The 17,994-nt window shown below is 53.8% G+C and overlaps 3 protein-coding genes across 3 annotated transcripts; 2 read left to right on the top strand and 1 right to left on the bottom strand.

Moving 5' to 3' along the window:
• The first annotated feature begins 143 nt into the window (after positions 1-143).
• On the top strand, positions 144-7,322 carry LOC102099172 (uncharacterized). The gene is made up of 11 exons (XM_088067592.1): positions 144-420; positions 588-673; positions 1,120-1,316; positions 1,389-1,543; positions 3,656-3,810; positions 3,894-3,916; positions 4,303-4,570; positions 4,879-5,022; positions 5,899-6,187; positions 6,279-6,388; positions 6,524-7,322. Exons 3-11 carry the CDS (start codon positions 1,162-1,164, stop codon positions 6,626-6,628), a joined length of 1,404 nt encoding a protein of 467 aa, XP_087923718.1. The 5' UTR covers positions 144-420; positions 588-673; positions 1,120-1,161; the 3' UTR covers positions 6,629-7,322.
• Positions 7,323-8,743: 1,421 nt separating this feature from the next.
• Positions 8,744-11,633, bottom strand: TMEM234 (transmembrane protein 234). The gene is made up of 5 exons (XM_088067533.1): positions 11,610-11,633; positions 10,594-10,745; positions 9,703-9,769; positions 9,461-9,553; positions 8,744-9,017 (listed from the first exon to the last, which is right to left on the bottom strand). Exons 1-5 carry the CDS (start codon positions 11,620-11,622, stop codon positions 8,956-8,958), a joined length of 387 nt encoding a protein of 128 aa, XP_087923659.1. The 5' UTR covers positions 11,623-11,633; the 3' UTR covers positions 8,744-8,955.
• EIF3I (eukaryotic translation initiation factor 3 subunit I) lies at positions 11,621-17,885 on the top strand. The gene is made up of 11 exons (XM_005529757.3): positions 11,621-11,749; positions 11,957-12,049; positions 12,133-12,220; positions 13,677-13,742; positions 14,261-14,410; positions 14,813-14,940; positions 15,926-16,036; positions 16,331-16,420; positions 16,854-16,927; positions 17,122-17,214; positions 17,511-17,885. Exons 1-11 carry the CDS (start codon positions 11,621-11,623, stop codon positions 17,590-17,592), a joined length of 1,104 nt encoding a protein of 367 aa, XP_005529814.2. The 3' UTR covers positions 17,593-17,885.
• The last annotated feature ends 109 nt before the right edge of the window (positions 17,886-17,994 follow it).

Below are 17,994 nucleotides of genomic sequence, written 5' to 3'. Positions count from 1 at the left end.
GAATGAGGTGGGGGAGGCTGCGAGGGACGTTTTGCTGCTGTGGAGATGGAATGTCCCTGCTCAGGGGGACATTGGTGTGTCCCCAGCAGCCGGCTCTCCCTCCCCGGGCTCCTGCAGCCACCAAGCGCCCCCGGCCATGAGGGTACCAACCCCACCCGCCTGCTCCCTTGTGCCCCCATCGGCTCCAAAACGTCCAGGAGCGATTTAAAATCCTGCCGGGATTTACAGGAACAGCCGCGCTCGGCCTGGAGGTGGCGGAGGGACGGGACTTGTTTAATCCCGTCCGTGCGCCAGGGCTGAAGGCCCTTCCCGGCTCTTTCCCGGCTCCCTCCCGGCTCCTTCCCGGCTCTTTCCCGGCTCCTTCCAGCAGGGACGGATCCTGCGACCGCGGCACTGCGGTGACACCGGAGGGGACTCGGGGTAAAGCCCGCGGCCGGGGGGCGGGAGGGGGTGACGGGAGCCGGATCCCGCTCCATTCCCGATCCTGTGGGATGCTGATCCCGGGGCCAGCTCCGGGGATCCTGCGGGCAGCCGGTGTCCGGCGGCGCCTGGAGGAAGTTCCCTTTCCCTTTAAATGCAAATCCCAGGCTGTGCGGACGGAGATCGGGATCGGGGTGTCCGGCAGGATCGGAGCGTCCATCGGCTCCCGGAGGCCGGAGCGGGCCTGGCGCAGGTCAGTCCCGGCCGGAGGCTGCGGACAAAGGGGACAAAAGGGACAAAAGGGCTCCGCAGCCCCCGGAGCTGCCCCATCCCGGCAGGCCCGGGGCTCGGGGGGGCTCGGCGGCACAAAGGGGTCCCCGTGCGGTCCCTGCCCCGCTCTCGCCGGGGTGGTCCGGGCCGAAATCCTCCTTTCCATGGAGAGATGGGGCCCGGCCGGAGCTGCGGCTGCGGTTCAGACCCCGGCCGAGCTCCTGCGGGGATGCTCCGGGCGCGGGGGAGCGGAGACCCCCGGGAATGGGGGACCGAGCTCCTGCTCCGGTCCTCCCGCCGCCACCGAGCTCTGCTGGCCGTGGGTGTCATCCTTAACCCGGGGGTCCCGGTGCGAGCGGCTGTCCCCCTTCGTCCCGGGGGTCCCCGAGCAGGGAAGGAGCCTCCGAGCGCCGTGTCCGTCCCACGCAGGGTCCCGGTCCCGCGGCCCCCGCGGCCCCCGCGGCCCCGGCCATGGAGGAGCGGAGGAAGAAGCGGAGCCCCAAGACCTGCCTGGCTCAGCCGCTGCCCGCCGGGGCCCCGCGGCCGCTGCCCCCGAGCAAGAGCACGTCCTTCGCTCTGCCGCTGCCCACGCTGCCCTCGCCCCGGCAGCGACCGCGGCCCCGCCGGTCAGTGCGGCCCGGGGGGAGCCGCGGGCCCGGAGCCGCCGGGGCGATGCCAACGCCGTGTTCCCCGCGCAGGACCAGCAAGGAGCGGGCGCGGGCGGCAGCGGGGGGGTCCCGGGGGGCCCCGCTCCAGCACAGCTTCCTCACGGATGTGTCCGACGTGTGCGAGATGGAGGGGGGGCTGCTCAGCCTCCTCAGCGATTTCCACTCGGGAAAGCTGCAGGCGTTCGGTGAGCGGCGGGGTGGATCCACGGGGAACGAGGGGGCGGCTCTGGGGTGGGAATTTTGGGGCTGGGGGATTTTGGATCCAAAGAGAAGGGGTGGGATGGGGGATGTAGGGATCCTTTCCATGGGTGCGAGGAAGCCGTGGGATGAGGGAATGTGCTGGATCCAAGGGAGGGAATGGGCTGGGGGATGGATGATGGATGGATGATGGATGGATGATGGATGGATGATGGATGGATGATGGATGATGGATGGATGGATGATGGATGGATGATGGATGATGGATGATGGATGGATGATGGATGGATGATGGATGATGGATGGATGGATGATGGATGGATGATGGATGGATGGATGATGGATGGATGATGGATGGATGGATGATGGATGGATGGATGATGGATGGATGGATGGATGGATGGATGGATGATGGATGGATGATGGATGATGGATGATGGATAATGGATGATGGATGGATGATGGATGATGGATGATGGATGGATGATGGATGGATGATGGATGATGGATGGATGATGGATGGATGGATGGATGGATGGATGATGGATGGATGGATGGATGGATGGATGGATGATGGATGGATGATGGATGGATGATGGATGGATGGATGGATGGATGGATGATGGATGGATGGATGGATGGATGATGGATGGATGATGGATGATGGATGGATGATGGATGGATGGATGATGGATGATGGATGATGGATGGATGGATGATGGATGATGGATGATGGATGGATGATGGATGGATGATGGATGATGGATGATGGATGGATGATGGATGATGGATGGATGGATGATGGATGGATGATGGATGGATGGATGGATGATGGATGATGGATGATGGATGGATGGATGGATGGATGGATGGATGGATGGATGGATGATGGATGATGGATGATGGATGATGGATGGATGATGGATGGATGGATGGATGGATGATGGATGATGGATGATGGATGATGGATGGATGATGGATGATGGATGATGGATGGATGGATGATGGATGATGGATGATGGATGGATGATGGATGGATGGATGATGGATGATGGATGATGGATGGATGGATGGATGGATGGATGATGGATGGATGGATGATGGATGGATGATGGATGGATGATGGATGGATGGATGGATGATGGATGGATGGATGATGGATGATGGATGATGGATGGATGGATGGATGGATGGATGATGGATGGATGGATGATGAATGGATGGATGGATGATGGATGGATGATGGATGGATGATGGATGGATGATGGATGGATGATGGATGGATGGATGGATGGATGATGGATGATGGATGGATGGATGATGGATGGATGGATGATGGATGATGGATGGATGATGGATGGACGGATGATGGATGATGGATGGATGATGGATGGATGGATGATGGATGTTGGTTGGATGGATGGATGGATGATGGATGGATGGATGATGGATGATGGATGGATGATGGATGATGGATGATGGATGGATGGATGATGGATGGATGGATGGATGATGGATGGATGATGGATGGATGGATGATGGATGGATGGATGATGGATGGATGATGGATGATGGATGATGATGGATGGATGATGGATGATGGATGGATGGATGGATGATGGATGGATGATGGATGGATGGATGATGGATGGATGGATGGATGGATGGATGGATGATGGATGGATGATGGATGGATGATGGATGATGGATGATGGATGGATGATGGATGGATGATGGATGGATGGATGATGGATGATGGATGGATGATGGATGGATGATGGATGGATGATGGATGGATGATGGATGGATGATGGATGGATGGATGGATGATGGATGGATGATGGATGGATGGATGGATGATGGATGGATGATGGATGGATGATGGATGGATGATGGATGGATGGATGGATGGATGATGGATGGATGGATGATGGATGGATGGATGATGGATGATGGATCCATGGAGAAGGAGGGATAGGCTGGGGGTTGGGATTGATCCATGGGGAAGGAGTGGCCTGGGGGCTGTGCTGGATCATTCCCATGGATCCAGGGCTGGAATGAGCAGGGGATGTGATGGAACATTCCGGATCTCTCCCCAGGGAAGGAGTGCTCCTTCGAGCAGCTGGAGCACGTGCGGGAGATGCAGGAGAAGCTGGCACGGCTCCACTTTGGGCTGGACGTGTGCGTGGAGGAGCTCCCCGAGGAGCAGAAGAAGGCGGCGGCTGACAGGAACCTGGAGCAGCTGCTGGCACACGTGAGTGTCACCCCTGTCCCCTGACAGGGCTGGGACATCCCCGGCTCCCGACAGCCCCTCAGCCTCGGCCTTTGCTCCCACAGCTGGAAGAGCTCAGCAGCTCCATGTATCCTTGGCTGGGCACGGGGACAGCCTGGGGACAGGGACAGTGACAGGGACAGGGACTGTGGTGACAGTGGCAGTGGTGGCAGTGGCAGTGGTGACAGTGACAGTGACAGTGGTGGCAGTGGTGACAGTGACAGTGACAGTGACTGTGGTGACAGTGACAGTGGTGGCAGTGGTGACAGTGACAGTGACAGTGACAGTGGTGGCAGTGGTGACAGTGACAGTGACAGTGACTGTGGTGACAGTGACAGTGGTGGCAGTGGCAGTGGTGACAGTGACAGTGACAGTGGTGACAGTGACTGTGGCAGTGGTGACAATGCCGGTAAGGACAATGACACTGGTGACAGTGACGGTGCTGGCGCTTCCCCTTGACCCGCTCTCAGACAGAAGCTGCACCTGGCCGAGAGCTCGGACCCCGAGGATGCGGCGCCCTGACCCCGATCCTGCCCCGGCCCCGGTCCCGCTCCCGCTCCCGGCTCCCGCCGCCCCCGGGACCCCCAGCCGGGCCCGGCCGGGCTCCCCCCGCCATGGCGGCGCCGGTCGCGGCCCGATGACGTCAGCAGGCGGCGCCGGGGCCATGGCGGGCGTGCCGGGCCCGCGGGCAGGGGATGAGGGCGAGGGGCGGCGGGGGGTCCGAGCTGTGATACGGCTGCAGGTGCGGGACCGGGGGGGGAAGGGAAGGGGAAGGGGAAGGGGAAGGGGAAGGGGAAGGGGAAGGGGAAGGGGAAGGGGAAGGGAAGGGAAGGGAAGGGAAGGGAAGGGAAGGGAAGGGAAGGGAAGGGAAGGGAAGGGAAGGGGGAAGGAAGGGAAGGGAAGGGGAAGGGGAAGGAAGGGAAGGGAGGGAAGGGGAAGGAGGGAAGGGGAAGGGGAGGGAAGGGGAGGGAGGGAAGGGGAAGGGGAAGGGGAAGGGGAAGGGAAGGTGGATGCCCGGCCCGGCTCCAGCGCTGCCCCGGGCCATGCCAGGCCTGTGCCAGGGGGTTCCTGCTGCGGAGGCGGCTCCGGAGCCTGCGGGAAGAGTTCGAGGCCGTGGTGCTGGAGATCGAGGGGGACCTGGGGCAGCTGCGCTGGACCGGCCGCGTTCTGCAGCGGCCGCGCTTCGGGCCTGAGGTGCGTCAGCAGCGGGGGGACATGGCCGGGGACCGGGGAACATTCCCAGGGATCAGGACCAGGGAACATTCCCAAGGATCAGGACCGGGGAACATTCCTGGGGATCAGGACCAGGGAACATTCCCAGGGATCAGGACCAGGGAACATTCCCGGGGATCAGGACCAGGGAACATTCCCAGGGATCGGGACCAGGGAACATTCCTGGGGATCAGAACCACGGAACATTCCCAGGGATCAGGACCAGGGAACATTCCCAGGGATCAGAACCACGGAACATTCCCGGGGATCGGGACCAGGGAACATTCCCGGGGATCGGGACCAGGGAACATTCCCAGGGTTTTGGGACCAGGGAACATTCCCAGGGATTGGGACCAGGGAACATTCCTCGGGGACCAGGGAACATTCCCGGGGATCGGGATCAGGGAACATTCCCGGGGATCGGGACCAGGGAACATTCCCGGGGATCGGGACCAGGGAACATTCCTGGGGATCAGGACCAGGGAACATTCCCGGGGATCAGAACCACGGAACATTCCCAGGGATCGGGACCAGGGAACATTCCCAGGGTTTTGGGACCAGGGAACATTCCTCGGGGACCAGGGAACATTCCTGGGGATCGGGATCAGGGAACATTCCCGGGAACATTCCAGACCTTTCTATTTTCTTTTATATATTTTCTTTTGTGTATTTGAATATTTTCTTTGATATTTCTTTCTATTTTCTTTCTGTTTTCTCTACATTTTCTTCCTTTTCATCTTCGTATTTTCTTCATATTTCTTTCCTATTTCCTTTTAGACTTTCTTGTTTTTTTTAATATTTTCCTCACATTCTGTTTCTCTCCCTTTGTTGTTTTTTTTTCTGTTTTCCTTTGGGCAGCCCTCCCCAGGGAAGCCCTTGGATCCAGGGGAGCCTGCAGAGAATGAAACCATTCCCAAAAAAATCCCGGAGAAGCCGGATCCCCCTGGAGCAGAGCGGGCTGGGAGCTGTGGGAACATCCCCCCCTCAGCCCCTCTGCCCAGGGGGACAACCCCAAAACCCCCAAATTTGGGGTCTGGTGCTGCTAAAAACCTGGAAAAGGAGGGAAGAGCCCTGGCAGGGAGCCAGGAGTGGGACAACGACAGCGTGGCCTCGGAATGGGACAGCAGCGACCTCGGAGCCAGCCCAGGTAGGGGACACAGAACCTCGGGAATATCTTGGGAAAGCTGGAACAGCTCCCACCATCCAGATCTTTGTGGTTCTCCTGGTTTTTGTGGCAGAAATCCCAGCGGATCTGCAGGGCCTTCCGCGCTCGGAGCTGCAATCCCACAGGAACCATCTCCTGATGGAGCTGCTGTGGATCCAACAGGCCATTGCCAGCAGGAAACATGTGAGGGGCTGCTCCTGCCTCTTCCCAAACACTTCTGGGATGGGCTGGATGCAGTTTTCCAGGGATTTGGGTGGATGTGGCAGGGATTTTGCTCTGGGATTTCATCACCGGTGCTTGGTTTTCTCTCGCTCGCAGTTCCTGATGCTGAAACGGAAGCTGGGAATTCCCGACCACTCCAGAAACATTCCCGAGTTCCTGGATTGGTTTGGAGAAGCCCTGGAGCTGCAGCACCAGTCCTGATGTGACAGTGACAGCACAGGGAGCTCCAGCTCCGTGGGAGGTTTTTCACTCCGGAAAAACGTGGGAAGAAAAACTTTTTGTGGATATTTGGTCCAAGCAGGATTAAACATCATCAAGGGGTTGTGGAGTGTCCTGGAGGGATCCATCCCATGGGATCCTTGTTTTTCTTAGCTGAGCTGGATGATCCAAGTGGGAAATGGAGGATTTTCACTTCCAGCAGGTGCTTTTGGTGCTGTTGTGGACCTGGAACGGCTGAAGGCAGCAGGGACCTGCAGGAATGTGCTCTTCCCACAAAACTGTGTGGAATTCCATGTGGGAATCTGTGTTTGGGATGGCCCTGCAATATCCAGGATCTCCAAGTGGTGGAGTTTTGGGAACACTGAAGTGCTGAGTGGGGAGGAGATCCCTGACTGTGCTGTGTGGGTAGGGAGGGAGCCCCATCCCCCTGATCCTTGGGATGAGGCTCATTCCTGCCTTTCCTCTGGCTCTGGGAATTTTCTCCTGGGGCAGAGCCAGGAAAGGACCTGGTGCTTTGTCAATTCCTTCAGCTCAGGGATGTTCCAGGTCCCTCAAAAAGGGACTTTCCACGTGGTGCTGTGGTTCCCTGACCCCTGTGTGGACACTCCAGATGTGGATCCTTCTGTTCTGGAATTATTTCTACTCTTTGGGAATAAAAAAAAAAAAAACCAAACAACTTTTCCTGATGCTGTTCCTGCCTGGTTTCCTGATTTCTCCTGGACAGAGCCAGGTGGCTCCATGGCTGAGGGTGAGGTGTGCAGTGGGTTTATCCACAACAGGACTTTTGGGACTTCCCAGACAATGACAGGGGTGTGGCAGCACCTGAGGGGACACGAGCTGTTGATCCATAAATCCTGATGGGAACCTGGCGCCTGCTCCTGGATCAAATCCTGGAGGATTAAAGATCCCTGTGGTTCCTGGTGCTCTGAGGGTGCTGGATGTGGCCACAACTTCCTGCTGCTGGGTTTGCACCCATGGAAACTGGGCTGGGCTCAGCAGGGAGGGCTTGGGGTGGTCAGGGGGGTGGTCAGGAGGGTTTGGGGTGGTCAAGAGAGTTGTCAGAAGGATTTGGGTGGTCAGGAGGGTTTGGGGTGGTCTGGGGGGTGGTCAGAGGAGTTTGGGGTGGTCAGGAGGGTTTGGGGTGGTCAGGGGGGTGGTCAGGAGGGTTTGGGGTGGTCAGGAAGGTGGTCAGAGGAGTTTGGGGTGGTCAAGAGAGTTGTCAGGAGGATTTGGGTGGTCAGGAAGGTTTGGGGTGGTCTGGAAGGAGGTGGTCAGGGGAGTTTGGGGTGGTCAGGAGGGCTTGGGGTAGTCAAGAGAGTTGTCAAGGATTTGGGTGGTCAGGAGGGTTTGGGGTGGTCAGGGGGGTGGTCAGAGGAGTTTGGGGTGGTCAGGAGGGTTTGGGGTGATCAAGAATTGTCAGAAGGATTTGGGTGGTCAGGAGGGTTTGGGGTGGTCAGGGGGGTGGTCAGAGGAGTTTGGGGTGGTCAGGAGGGTTTGGGGTGGTCAGGAGGGTTTGGGGTGGTCAGGAGTTGTCAGAAGGATTTGGGTGGTCAGGAAAGTGGTCAGTAGGGTTTGGGGTGGTCAGGGGGGTGGTTAGAGGAGTTTGGGGTGGTCAGGAGGGTTTGGGGTGGTCAGGAGTTGTCAGAAGGATTTGGGTTGTCAGGAGGGCTTGGGGTGGCTGGAAGGGTTTGCTCTGGGCTTGGCACAAGGGTTTGTGCTCAGTGAGGGGCTGGCTGAAGGGTTTTGGGATGGTCAGAAGGGTTTGTGCTCAGTGAGGGGCTGGCTGAAGGGTTTTGGGATGGTCAGAAGGGTTTGTGCTCAGTGAGGGGCTGGCTGAAGGGTTTTGGGATGGTCAGAAGGGTTTGTGCTCAGTGAGGGGCTGGCTGAAGGGTTTTGGGATGGTCAGAAGGGTTTGTGCTCAGTGAGGGGCTGGCTGAAGGGTTTTGGGATGGTCGGAAGGGTTTGTGCTCAGTGAGGGGCTGGCTGAAGGGTTTTGGGATGGTCAGAAGGGTTTGTGCTCAGTGAGGGGCTGGCTGAAGGGTTTTGAGATGGTTGGAAGGGTTTGGGGATAATCAAAAACCCATCAGTGCCAGGAGGTCACACTGGATGATTTATTGACCATCTATTATCCCTCCAAGTGCTGAACAGGACAAATTTAACCATGAAACAGCCAACAAAAAATCCCTTAAGGCACGGAGTTGGCTCTCCTTGCACCCTGGAGCTCAGGGATCCATGGATTCTGCCATCCCAAAAGGACATCCCAGGTGAGCCATGAGGGGAGGCGCCTTGGGTCAGGTTCTGCTGCTCCCTCAGGACCCAGCCAGGCACAGGGAGACTCCCAGGATGGTGAGCAGCATTCCTGCCACAGCTCCTGTGGGAATTAACAGGGATAAACTGGGAATCTGGCTCAATCAACAACCTCCAGCTGTTTTTTCTGGAGTTTTACACTTTCCAATGTCCTGTTTTTTCCTGAGCAGGGCAGGCTGACATTTGGGGGCTTTTGGGCCGCTCCTTTTCCATGGTGGGCATTTTATTCAGTGTTTCTCTCCTGGCTAAATATCCCCTGAGGGAAAAGCTCAAGCCTATAAACTCTTTTAGCTTAAAACAGCCAGTTCTGGCTTTAAGTTCACCAGCCCTGCCCAAAAATCTGTTTTAATTCCCTTTCAGGTCCTGCAGCCAAAGCTGCTGCACCCAAGTTCAAGCCTTGTGGGGTGTTTGGTGTCTTCAGAGCCTTCACATTATAAATCAAATCAAAACAAAATCTCAATCAAATAAAAGGTGATTTCTTGAGGAAATGCTTGAAGTGGGACTCACTTTTCCCACCGATGTCCTCTCCCAGGATTTTCCCAGTCACCAACGTCACAATCAAAGCCAGGGAGTTGCAGAGTGGGACTGCCAGGGACAGGTCTGAAATGCAAGTTTCAAGTGGAGAAATTCAGTTTATTTGTAATTATTCCAAGGGAGCTGCTTGGTGTTTGGCCGAGTCACCGACCCACGGCGCCGATCCTGCCAAAACCTCATAAACCCACCCCAAAAAAAAAGCAGCAGGAACTGACCTGTGGAGGCCAAGGTGAGGTAGAAGAGGAGGGATCCAGCCTGGTTGAGCAGGAAGGGCAGCAGGTACTGCAGGAGAACACAAAGCTGTTCTGAGCCCCCCAAATGGGGCTTTGGGGGATCCCAGTGCCCATCCCTGAGCTCATCCCAGCCAAAGGATGGGGGGAATGACAGGAAAAGGTCTCAGTTCTGCACGGGAGGAGCAGAGCAGCGGGAATAAACAGCCCGAGGATGAGGGATTGTGGATATTGAAGCTGCAGGAAGGATCGCAGGGAATGGCAGTGTGAAAAACGAGGTTCACATAATTTTTACAGAATTTAAAAGTTTAATAAAAAAGCAATTAGGAGATAAAAAATAAAGTAAAGTATACAGATAGGGCTGGGTGTGTCTGCATTCACCTCACTGACAAAGGATTGTCCCTTAAAAACAGAACCCTGCTCCATATCCATAAATTCTCACACATATTCAGACATTCTTCTCAGGATCTTTGGGGTTCCTCTGTTTAGTTTTTCCTTGCCCCCTTCCCAATAGATCAATGCTCTTGGTGCCATCGAGATTTACATTCCCTGATCACAGAAATGCAATAAATTCCTCCCCCAGAGCTCTGGTCACTGCTGTCTTCATCTGGATAAGATAATTTACAAATGCAGGAGTTCTCCAGCTATTTTTTCCTCAGTCTTTGGGTTATACAAACAAAAGCAGTTTTTATTTTAATACCATGCCATAACCTAACATACATGTATTATACCTCTATTTCTAAATTTCATCAATAACAGAAATAAAGAAAACTATGTTAATACAACAAAATGTCTCATTCTGATACACATAGCATTCATTTGAATATTTGGGAAAAGCCAACGATATAAAATGTATCTATAACAGCAGGGTCTCACCTTGGGGCTGAGGCTGAGGAAGCGCAGCTCGGCCAGGAGCTGCCGCAGGCGGCCCCGGCCCCGCAGCCGCTCGGTGCCCGCCGCTGCCGACCGGAGGAACGGGCTGGTGCCACCCCAGAGCGCGGCCACCAGCCCCAGAGCCACCGCCTGTCCTGCGGGACACCGGGGTCAGCACCGGGACACCGGGGTCAGCCCTGGAACACCGGGGTCAGCACCGGGACACCGGGGTCAGCCCTGGAACACCGGGGTCAGCCCTGGAACACCGGGGTCAGCACCGGGACACCGGGATCAGCACCGGGAACACCGGGGTCAGCGCCACGGAACACCGGGGTCAGCACCGGGACACCGGGGTCAGCACCGGGACACCGGGATCAGCCCTGGAACACCGGGGTCAGCACCGGGACACCGGGGTCAGCACCGGGACACCGGGGTCAGCACCGGAACACCGGGGTCAGCCCTGGAACACCGGGGTCAGCACCGGGACACCGGGGTCAGCCCTGGAACACCGGGATCAGCACCGGAACACCGGGATCAGCACCGGAACACCGGGGTCAGCCCCGGGTCCACCGGGATCAGCACCGGGAACCCCGGGGTCAGCACCGGGACACCGGGGTCAGCCCTGGAAACACTGGGATCACCCCCCGGGACACCGGGATCACCTCCGGGACACCGGGATCACCTCCGGGACACCGGGGTCATCCCTGGAACACCGGGATCATCCCCTGTAACACCGGCATCACCCCCCGGGAACACCGAGATCACCCCTGGAACACCGGGAAGTGTCCAACGCCACCTGGATGGAGCTTGGAGCAGCCCGGGGTGCTGCCGGTGTCCCTGCCCACGGGACTGGATCATCCCTAAATTCTTTCCCAAGCCAAACCACTCCATGCTCCCATCCCTCCCAGAAGAGCCCGACCCCTCCCCACAACCTCCCCCACACCCCCTCAGAGCCCCCCAGCCACGTTTCCCCCCCATTCCCAAACAAATCCTCCCCGCCGCCATCACTCTCCCCTCACCCACGGTCGCCATGGCAACGCCGTCGCACTTCCTGGTTTACCCGGAAGCCCGTTCCGTTGCCGTGGAAACAGTGACGCATTTCCGCCGCGCCGCCGCCAACCCGGAAGTGCCGCCCTCACGCCTCAGCGTGGCCGCCATGGTGAGAGCGGGGTCGCCACAGGCGCGGCGGCCGCGATTTGCGGTCGCCACCGATGATTTAGCGGCTCCACGCCCCCGCTCCGGGGCTCCTGGGCGTGGGGAGGCGGGTTGGCCACCTCAGTACCCCGGACCGGGGGTCGCGCTCGCTCCCCGGCCTCACCCCCCTTTCCCTACCCTCACTCATTAATTATTTAATCATTAATTGCAGAAGCCGATCCTGCTGCAGGGCCACGAGCGCTCCATCACTCAGATCAAATACAACCGCGAGGGAGACCTGCTCTTCACCGTGGCCAAAGATCCCGTGAGTGTTCCCCAGCTCCGCTAATTAACGCGACCTAATTAAGGCGCTGATCGTTAATTTTAATCATTTTTTTCTCTCCGTAGATTGTCAATGTTTGGTATTCGGTGAACGGGGAGAGGTTGGGAACTTACAATGGGCACACGGGAGCTGTGTGGTGTGTGGATGCCGACTGTATCCTTTGATGCCAAAATCCGCTTTAATTCCATATTTTAATGTCTGATTCCCGGTGATTCCTCCTCATTTTCCTCCCAAAGAAAAGCCTTTAACTCTTCTGCTGCCTCTTCTTTTCCCATCTTTTGGCTGTTTTTCCTGCCTTGCCGATATTTGGGATAACATCCCAACAAATATTTGGGTTTGTTGTGCCCGGTGCTGGATATCTGGGGAGATTTTCCACGGGCAGCAGGGACAGGAGCGTGGCAGAGTTGTTTAAATGCACAAAACTGAGCCTTTTATTTCAAATTTCATCGGGAAACCGTGGGATTTGCCAATGGGAATACTTGGGCTCTGTGTTGCCTTTCCTGGGATAGATTTTGCCCTTTTAAATTAAAATTATTAAATTATTGTATTATATTATATTATATTATATTATATTATATTATATTATATTATATTATATTATATTATATTATATTATATTACATTATATTACATTATAATATATTATATTATATTACATTATAATACATTACATTACATTACATTACATTATATTACATTATATTATATTACATTATATTACATTATATTACATTATATTACATTATATTATATTATATTACATTATATTACATTACATTATATTACATTACATTATATTACATTACATTATATTATATTACATTATCTTACATTATCTTACATTATATTACATTATATTACATTATATTACATAATATAGTATTATATATTATAATTATATTATATAATTATATAATTAATATATTAATTCTATTTTAATATTAATTATAGTATAGTATCAATTATAAGATATATTATATATTATTATATTTATTATATTATATTATAATATAAATAATAATAAATTGTAATATTAATTATATTAAATTATATTCTATATTATTCATTATATTATTTATTATATTATACTATAATGTTAATATGTTATATAAAATCTATTGATAAATTTTATAATTTATATCTTACATGATTATATATAAATATACATAATTTAATTATATTTTTATTTATGTTTATATAGAAACATACAACTAAAATACAAATGATATAAAATATGTTTATTGCACATAACAGCATACAATATTTATACTAATTTTCTTAAATTTAAAAGGGATTTTAAAAATACCTTTTTAATCTGGTGCAGAAACATTCTCTGAGGTTCCCAGCCAGGGGAATTTGGGGCTGGGGAATTTGGGGCTGGGGAATTTGGGGCTGAAATTCCCAGCCAGGGGAATTTGGGGCTGGGGAATTTGGGGCTGGGGAATTTGGGGCTGAGATTCCCAGCCAGGGGAATTTGGGGCTGGGGAATTTGGGGCTGGGATTCCCAGCCAGGGGAATTTGGGGCTGGGGAATTTGGGGCTGAGGTTCCCAGCCAGGGGAATTTGGGGCTGGGGAATTTGGGGCTGAGATTCCCTAACTGATGGCCCAGGGGACACCAGGCACGTCCTCACCGGCTCTGCAGACAACAGCTGTCGGCTCTGGGACTGTGAGACAGGTGAGGCCATTCCCAAATTCCCCGTGGGGACACGGCTGTGACACCTCCTGAGCCTGGGGGACATCCCAGGCTGGGAGAATCCTGAGAGGAGAAGCTCCAGGGAGAGCTCAGAGCCCCCAGCAGGGCCTGCAGGGGCTCCAGGAGAGCTGGAGAGGGACTGGGGACAGGGGGTGGAGGGACAGGACACAGGGAATGGCTTTGAACTGCAGGAATGGGTCGGTGTTGGGAAGGAATTCTTCCCTGGGAGGGGCTGGGAAGAAATTCCTGGAAAATCTGCAGCTGCCCCATTCCTGGAAGTGTCCCAGGCCAGGCTGGAGCCACCTGGGATAGCGGGAAGTGACCCTGCCCAGGGCTGGGTGAGCTTTAAGCCCCTTCCAACCCAAACCATTCCATGAGAAAAGCTGGAAAAGCCTCCAGCGATTCCTGAGTGGGTCACCAGCCCCTCCCACCATCCCTGCCATCATCTCCCCTCCTTTCCCTCTTTTCCCACCCATCCCTGAGGCCTGTCCTGCTCCCAGGGAAGCAGCTGGCCCTGGTGAAGACCAGCTCAGCCGTGAGGACGTGTGGCTTTGACTTTGGAGGGAACATCATCATGTTCTCCACGGATAAGCAGATGGGATACCAGTGCTTCGTCAGCTTCTTCGACCTGCGGGACCCCAGCCAGATCGGTGAGGATCTCCTGCCATGCATTTCACAATCCCAGAATAGTCTGGGGACAGCCTGAAATCCCACCCCATTCCCATGGGCAGGGATTCCTTCCCCTCTCCCAAATTGCTGGAACGCTTCCAGGGATGGAACAGAGATGATTCCCTAAAAAAATCACTTTGTTAAGTGGCTGGAAGTGGTTGGGGGTGATGACATCAGCACAATTCCCCCCCACGGGATTCCTTTGGGAACAGCAAATGCTTCCCCTGATAGATCCCTGGAAATCTGAGCTCCATAAATAAAAATTACAAAGGAATCCACCCTGGAAATGCTGGAAAAGCCCAAAGCCAAGCTGAGCACGGGACATCCAAGGATAAATGCTGGATCCAATCCCTGTGGGATTGTCTGATTCCTCCTTCCCACAGAGAACAACGAGCCCTACATGAAGATTCCCTGCAGCGACTCCAAGATCACCAGCGCCGTGTGGGGCCCCCTCGGGGAGTTCATCATCGCTGGCCATGAGAACGGGGAGCTCAACCAGTTCAGTGCCAAGGTCAGGGCCTGGGGGAGGCTGGAGCAGCATTCCCAGCGGGATCAGGGCTGGAATGTGGGATGTGGGGCTCCAAACAGCAGCTTCAGCAAAGGGTAATTAAAATGTGAGGCTCCCCTGAGCGAGGCTGGGGATGACACAGCGCAGAGACGTGGAACTGAATCCATCTCTAAATTCCCTTCCCAGCCAAAGGATTCCAGGATTCTATTCCATGATATCCCAGGTTGTTTTGAATGAGGAAATAACTTTCCAGCTCCCTGGAATCTCCTTTTCCTCTCCTGTTAAAATTTGAGGCTCCCCTGAGCGAGGCTGGGAGTGATCCAGAGCAGGGACATGAAACTGAATCCATTCCTAAATTCCCTTCCCAGCCAAAGGATTCCAGGATTCTATTCCATGATATCCCAGGTTGTTTTGAATGAGGAAATCACTTTCCAGCTCCCTGGAATCTCCTTTTCCTCTCCTGTTAAAATTTGAGGCTCCCCTGAGCGAGGCTGGGAGTGATCCAGAGCAGGGACATGAAACTGAATCCATTCCTAAATTCCCTTCCCAGCCAAAGGATTCCAGGATTCTATTCCATGATATCCCAGGTTGTTTTGAATGAGGAAATCGCTTTCCCAGCTCTCTGGAAACTCCTTTTCCTGTCTCCTGTTAAAATACGAGGCTCCCGTGAGCGAGGCTGGGAGTGATCCAGAGCAGGGACATGAAACTGAATCCATTCCTAAATTCCCTTCCAACCCAAGGCATTCCAGGATTCTATTCCATGAGGGAATCACTTCCCAGCTCCCTGAAAACTCCTCTTCCCTGTTAAAATATGAGGCTCCCCAAGCAAAGCTGGAAGTGACACCTCAGTGCAGGGGTGTGGAGCTGAATCCATTCCTAAATTCCCTTCCCAGCCAAAGGATTCCAGGATTCTATTCCATGCTCTCCCAGGTTGTTTTGAGTGAGGGAATCACTTCCCAGCTCCCTGAAATTGTCTTTTCCCCTCCAGTCAGGGGAGCAGCTGTCCAATATCAAGGAGCACACCAAGCAAATCAACGACATCCAGACCTCCCGGGACATGACCATGTTCATCACTGCTTCCAAGGATAACACAGCCAAGGTGAGCTTTTCCTGGAGATTTCCTGGCAGGATCTCTGCTCAGAGGGAGGGTTTTGCTCCTTGGGAATGTTCAGTGAGAAAGGTGAGGTGCTAAATGAACAGCCAGGCGTTGAAAATTGAATATTTTGGGATTTCAGTAGAACATCTGCAGTTTGCCACCTCTGGCAGGCAAAAAATTTCACTTTTTGGGGGGATATTTTTTGGGATTTGAACTTGGAGAGGGAACATCCATCCAGGTAAGGCCCAGCAGCTGGAGCTGTGCGAATTAATCGATGAATTTCTCCTTTTTTTGTAGCTCTTTGACTGCACATCCCTGGAGCACCTGAAGACGTTCCGGACGGAGCGGCCGGTGAATTCTGCTGCCCTTTCCCCCATTTTTGACCACGTAAGGATGAGCTTCCTCAGGGTGTCACTAATCCTGGGATTCCTGCCTTGGGAGTGGTGCCAGTCCAGCCTAAAACCAGGACTCTGCAATGAGCCTGGGGAATTTTGCTAAGTCTGGCACCGGGAACAAAATCTTTGTGTCCTCTGGTCAAATGTGTCAGGGAGGTGGGAATTCCTCTGAGGACTGTGGGAATTCCTCTGAGGATTGATGGATTTGTGGGATTAGTGGGAAGTGCTGGAGGTAGTCCCCACCCTTGGAGTTGTCCAGGGAACCTCTGGACCTGGCCCTCACTGCTCTAAACTGGTTTCGAGGTGGGGATCAATGCTGGGTTTGATCTTGGCGGTCTTTTCCAACCTCAGTGATCCCAGGATTCCCGAAATCCCAGCGGGAAGCACTGAAGGCTTGTGATTTCCCTGGTTTCTCTTCCCTGCAGGTGGTGCTGGGTGGAGGGCAGGAAGCCATGGATGTGACCACGACCTCCACCAGGATTGGCAAATTCGAGGCCAGGTTGGTCCTTTCCCTTCTCAGAGCCGAATCCTCCCCAGAGCACTCCTGACATTCCCAAGGATTGCATTTCCCTTTCTTCCTTTCTTTTGGCAAGTTGGCAGTGCTGGAGAAGCCCTTGAGTTTTGTTTTTTTTTAGGAATTCCATGGTTTTGTCCCTTCTGGGCTTGTGACAGTTGAAATCTTCCTCCTGCCAGGTTCTTCCACTTGGCTTTTGAGGAGGAGTTTGGCAGAGTCAAGGGGCACTTTGGGCCCATCAACAGCGTCGCCTTCCACCCTGATGGGAAGAGGTGAGAGGCTCCCTGGGGATCCTGCAGTGTCCCCAGTCCACCCAATCCCACTTTTTAATTGGGGTATGACCAGACTGACGGGATTTCTGTGGTGGGAATGGAACCAGCACCTGAATTCTCCCATTTGGAGGGCTTCACTCACACCCCGCCCCACACTTTGGCCACATCACTGATCTTTTTTTACCCCTTTGTGATTCCTGTATCAATTTCAGGAGGGGGTGATGAGGCCAGACTTCCCATTCTTTGCTCCCAGCAGCATTCCTGACTTTCCCTGACTTTCCCTTTCCTCTCTGCAGCTACAGCAGCGGGGGTGAGGATGGCTACGTCCGCATCCATTACTTCGATCCCCAGTACTTCGAGTTCGAGTTTGAAGCCTGAAGGAGAATTTCCCTCTCCTCTTCTCTTCTTTTCCCTTCTCCAACCCCTTTCCCAGTCCATGGGCTCCACCAGGACTGTTGGAAAGGCCTGGAGTTTTTCTTGGCAGTGGTTTTGGGGGCTGTGGGAAGTTGGGGAGTGGGAACTTGAGCAGCTCCGAAGGGCAGGAATGGCTTTTACTGGAAGAAGAGTGAAGGGAACTGGGTTGGCTGCCTGCCTGCTGGGCATATTTATAAATCAGGGGAAGGGAAAAAAGCCAGGAAATAAATAGAAATATTTTCTAAACACAGGGAAAAGCACCTCTGTGGCTTTTTTTTTTAGGTTTTTTTTTTTCCTATCTGGAGCAAGGTTAACCCAAGGACTTTGTTTTCCCAGCTCTGCTGTCAGTGCTTTGTTCCACACCCA

This window comes from Pseudopodoces humilis, chromosome 27, assembly GCF_049639895.1.
Source record: "Pseudopodoces humilis isolate 2021_Gansu_Grassland_sample_001 chromosome 27, ASM4963989v1, whole genome shotgun sequence".
Lineage (NCBI taxonomy): Eukaryota > Metazoa > Chordata > Aves > Passeriformes > Paridae > Pseudopodoces > Pseudopodoces humilis.
Note: the sequence above shows the minus strand (reverse complement) of the source record. Positions and strands in the feature narration are given on the sequence as shown.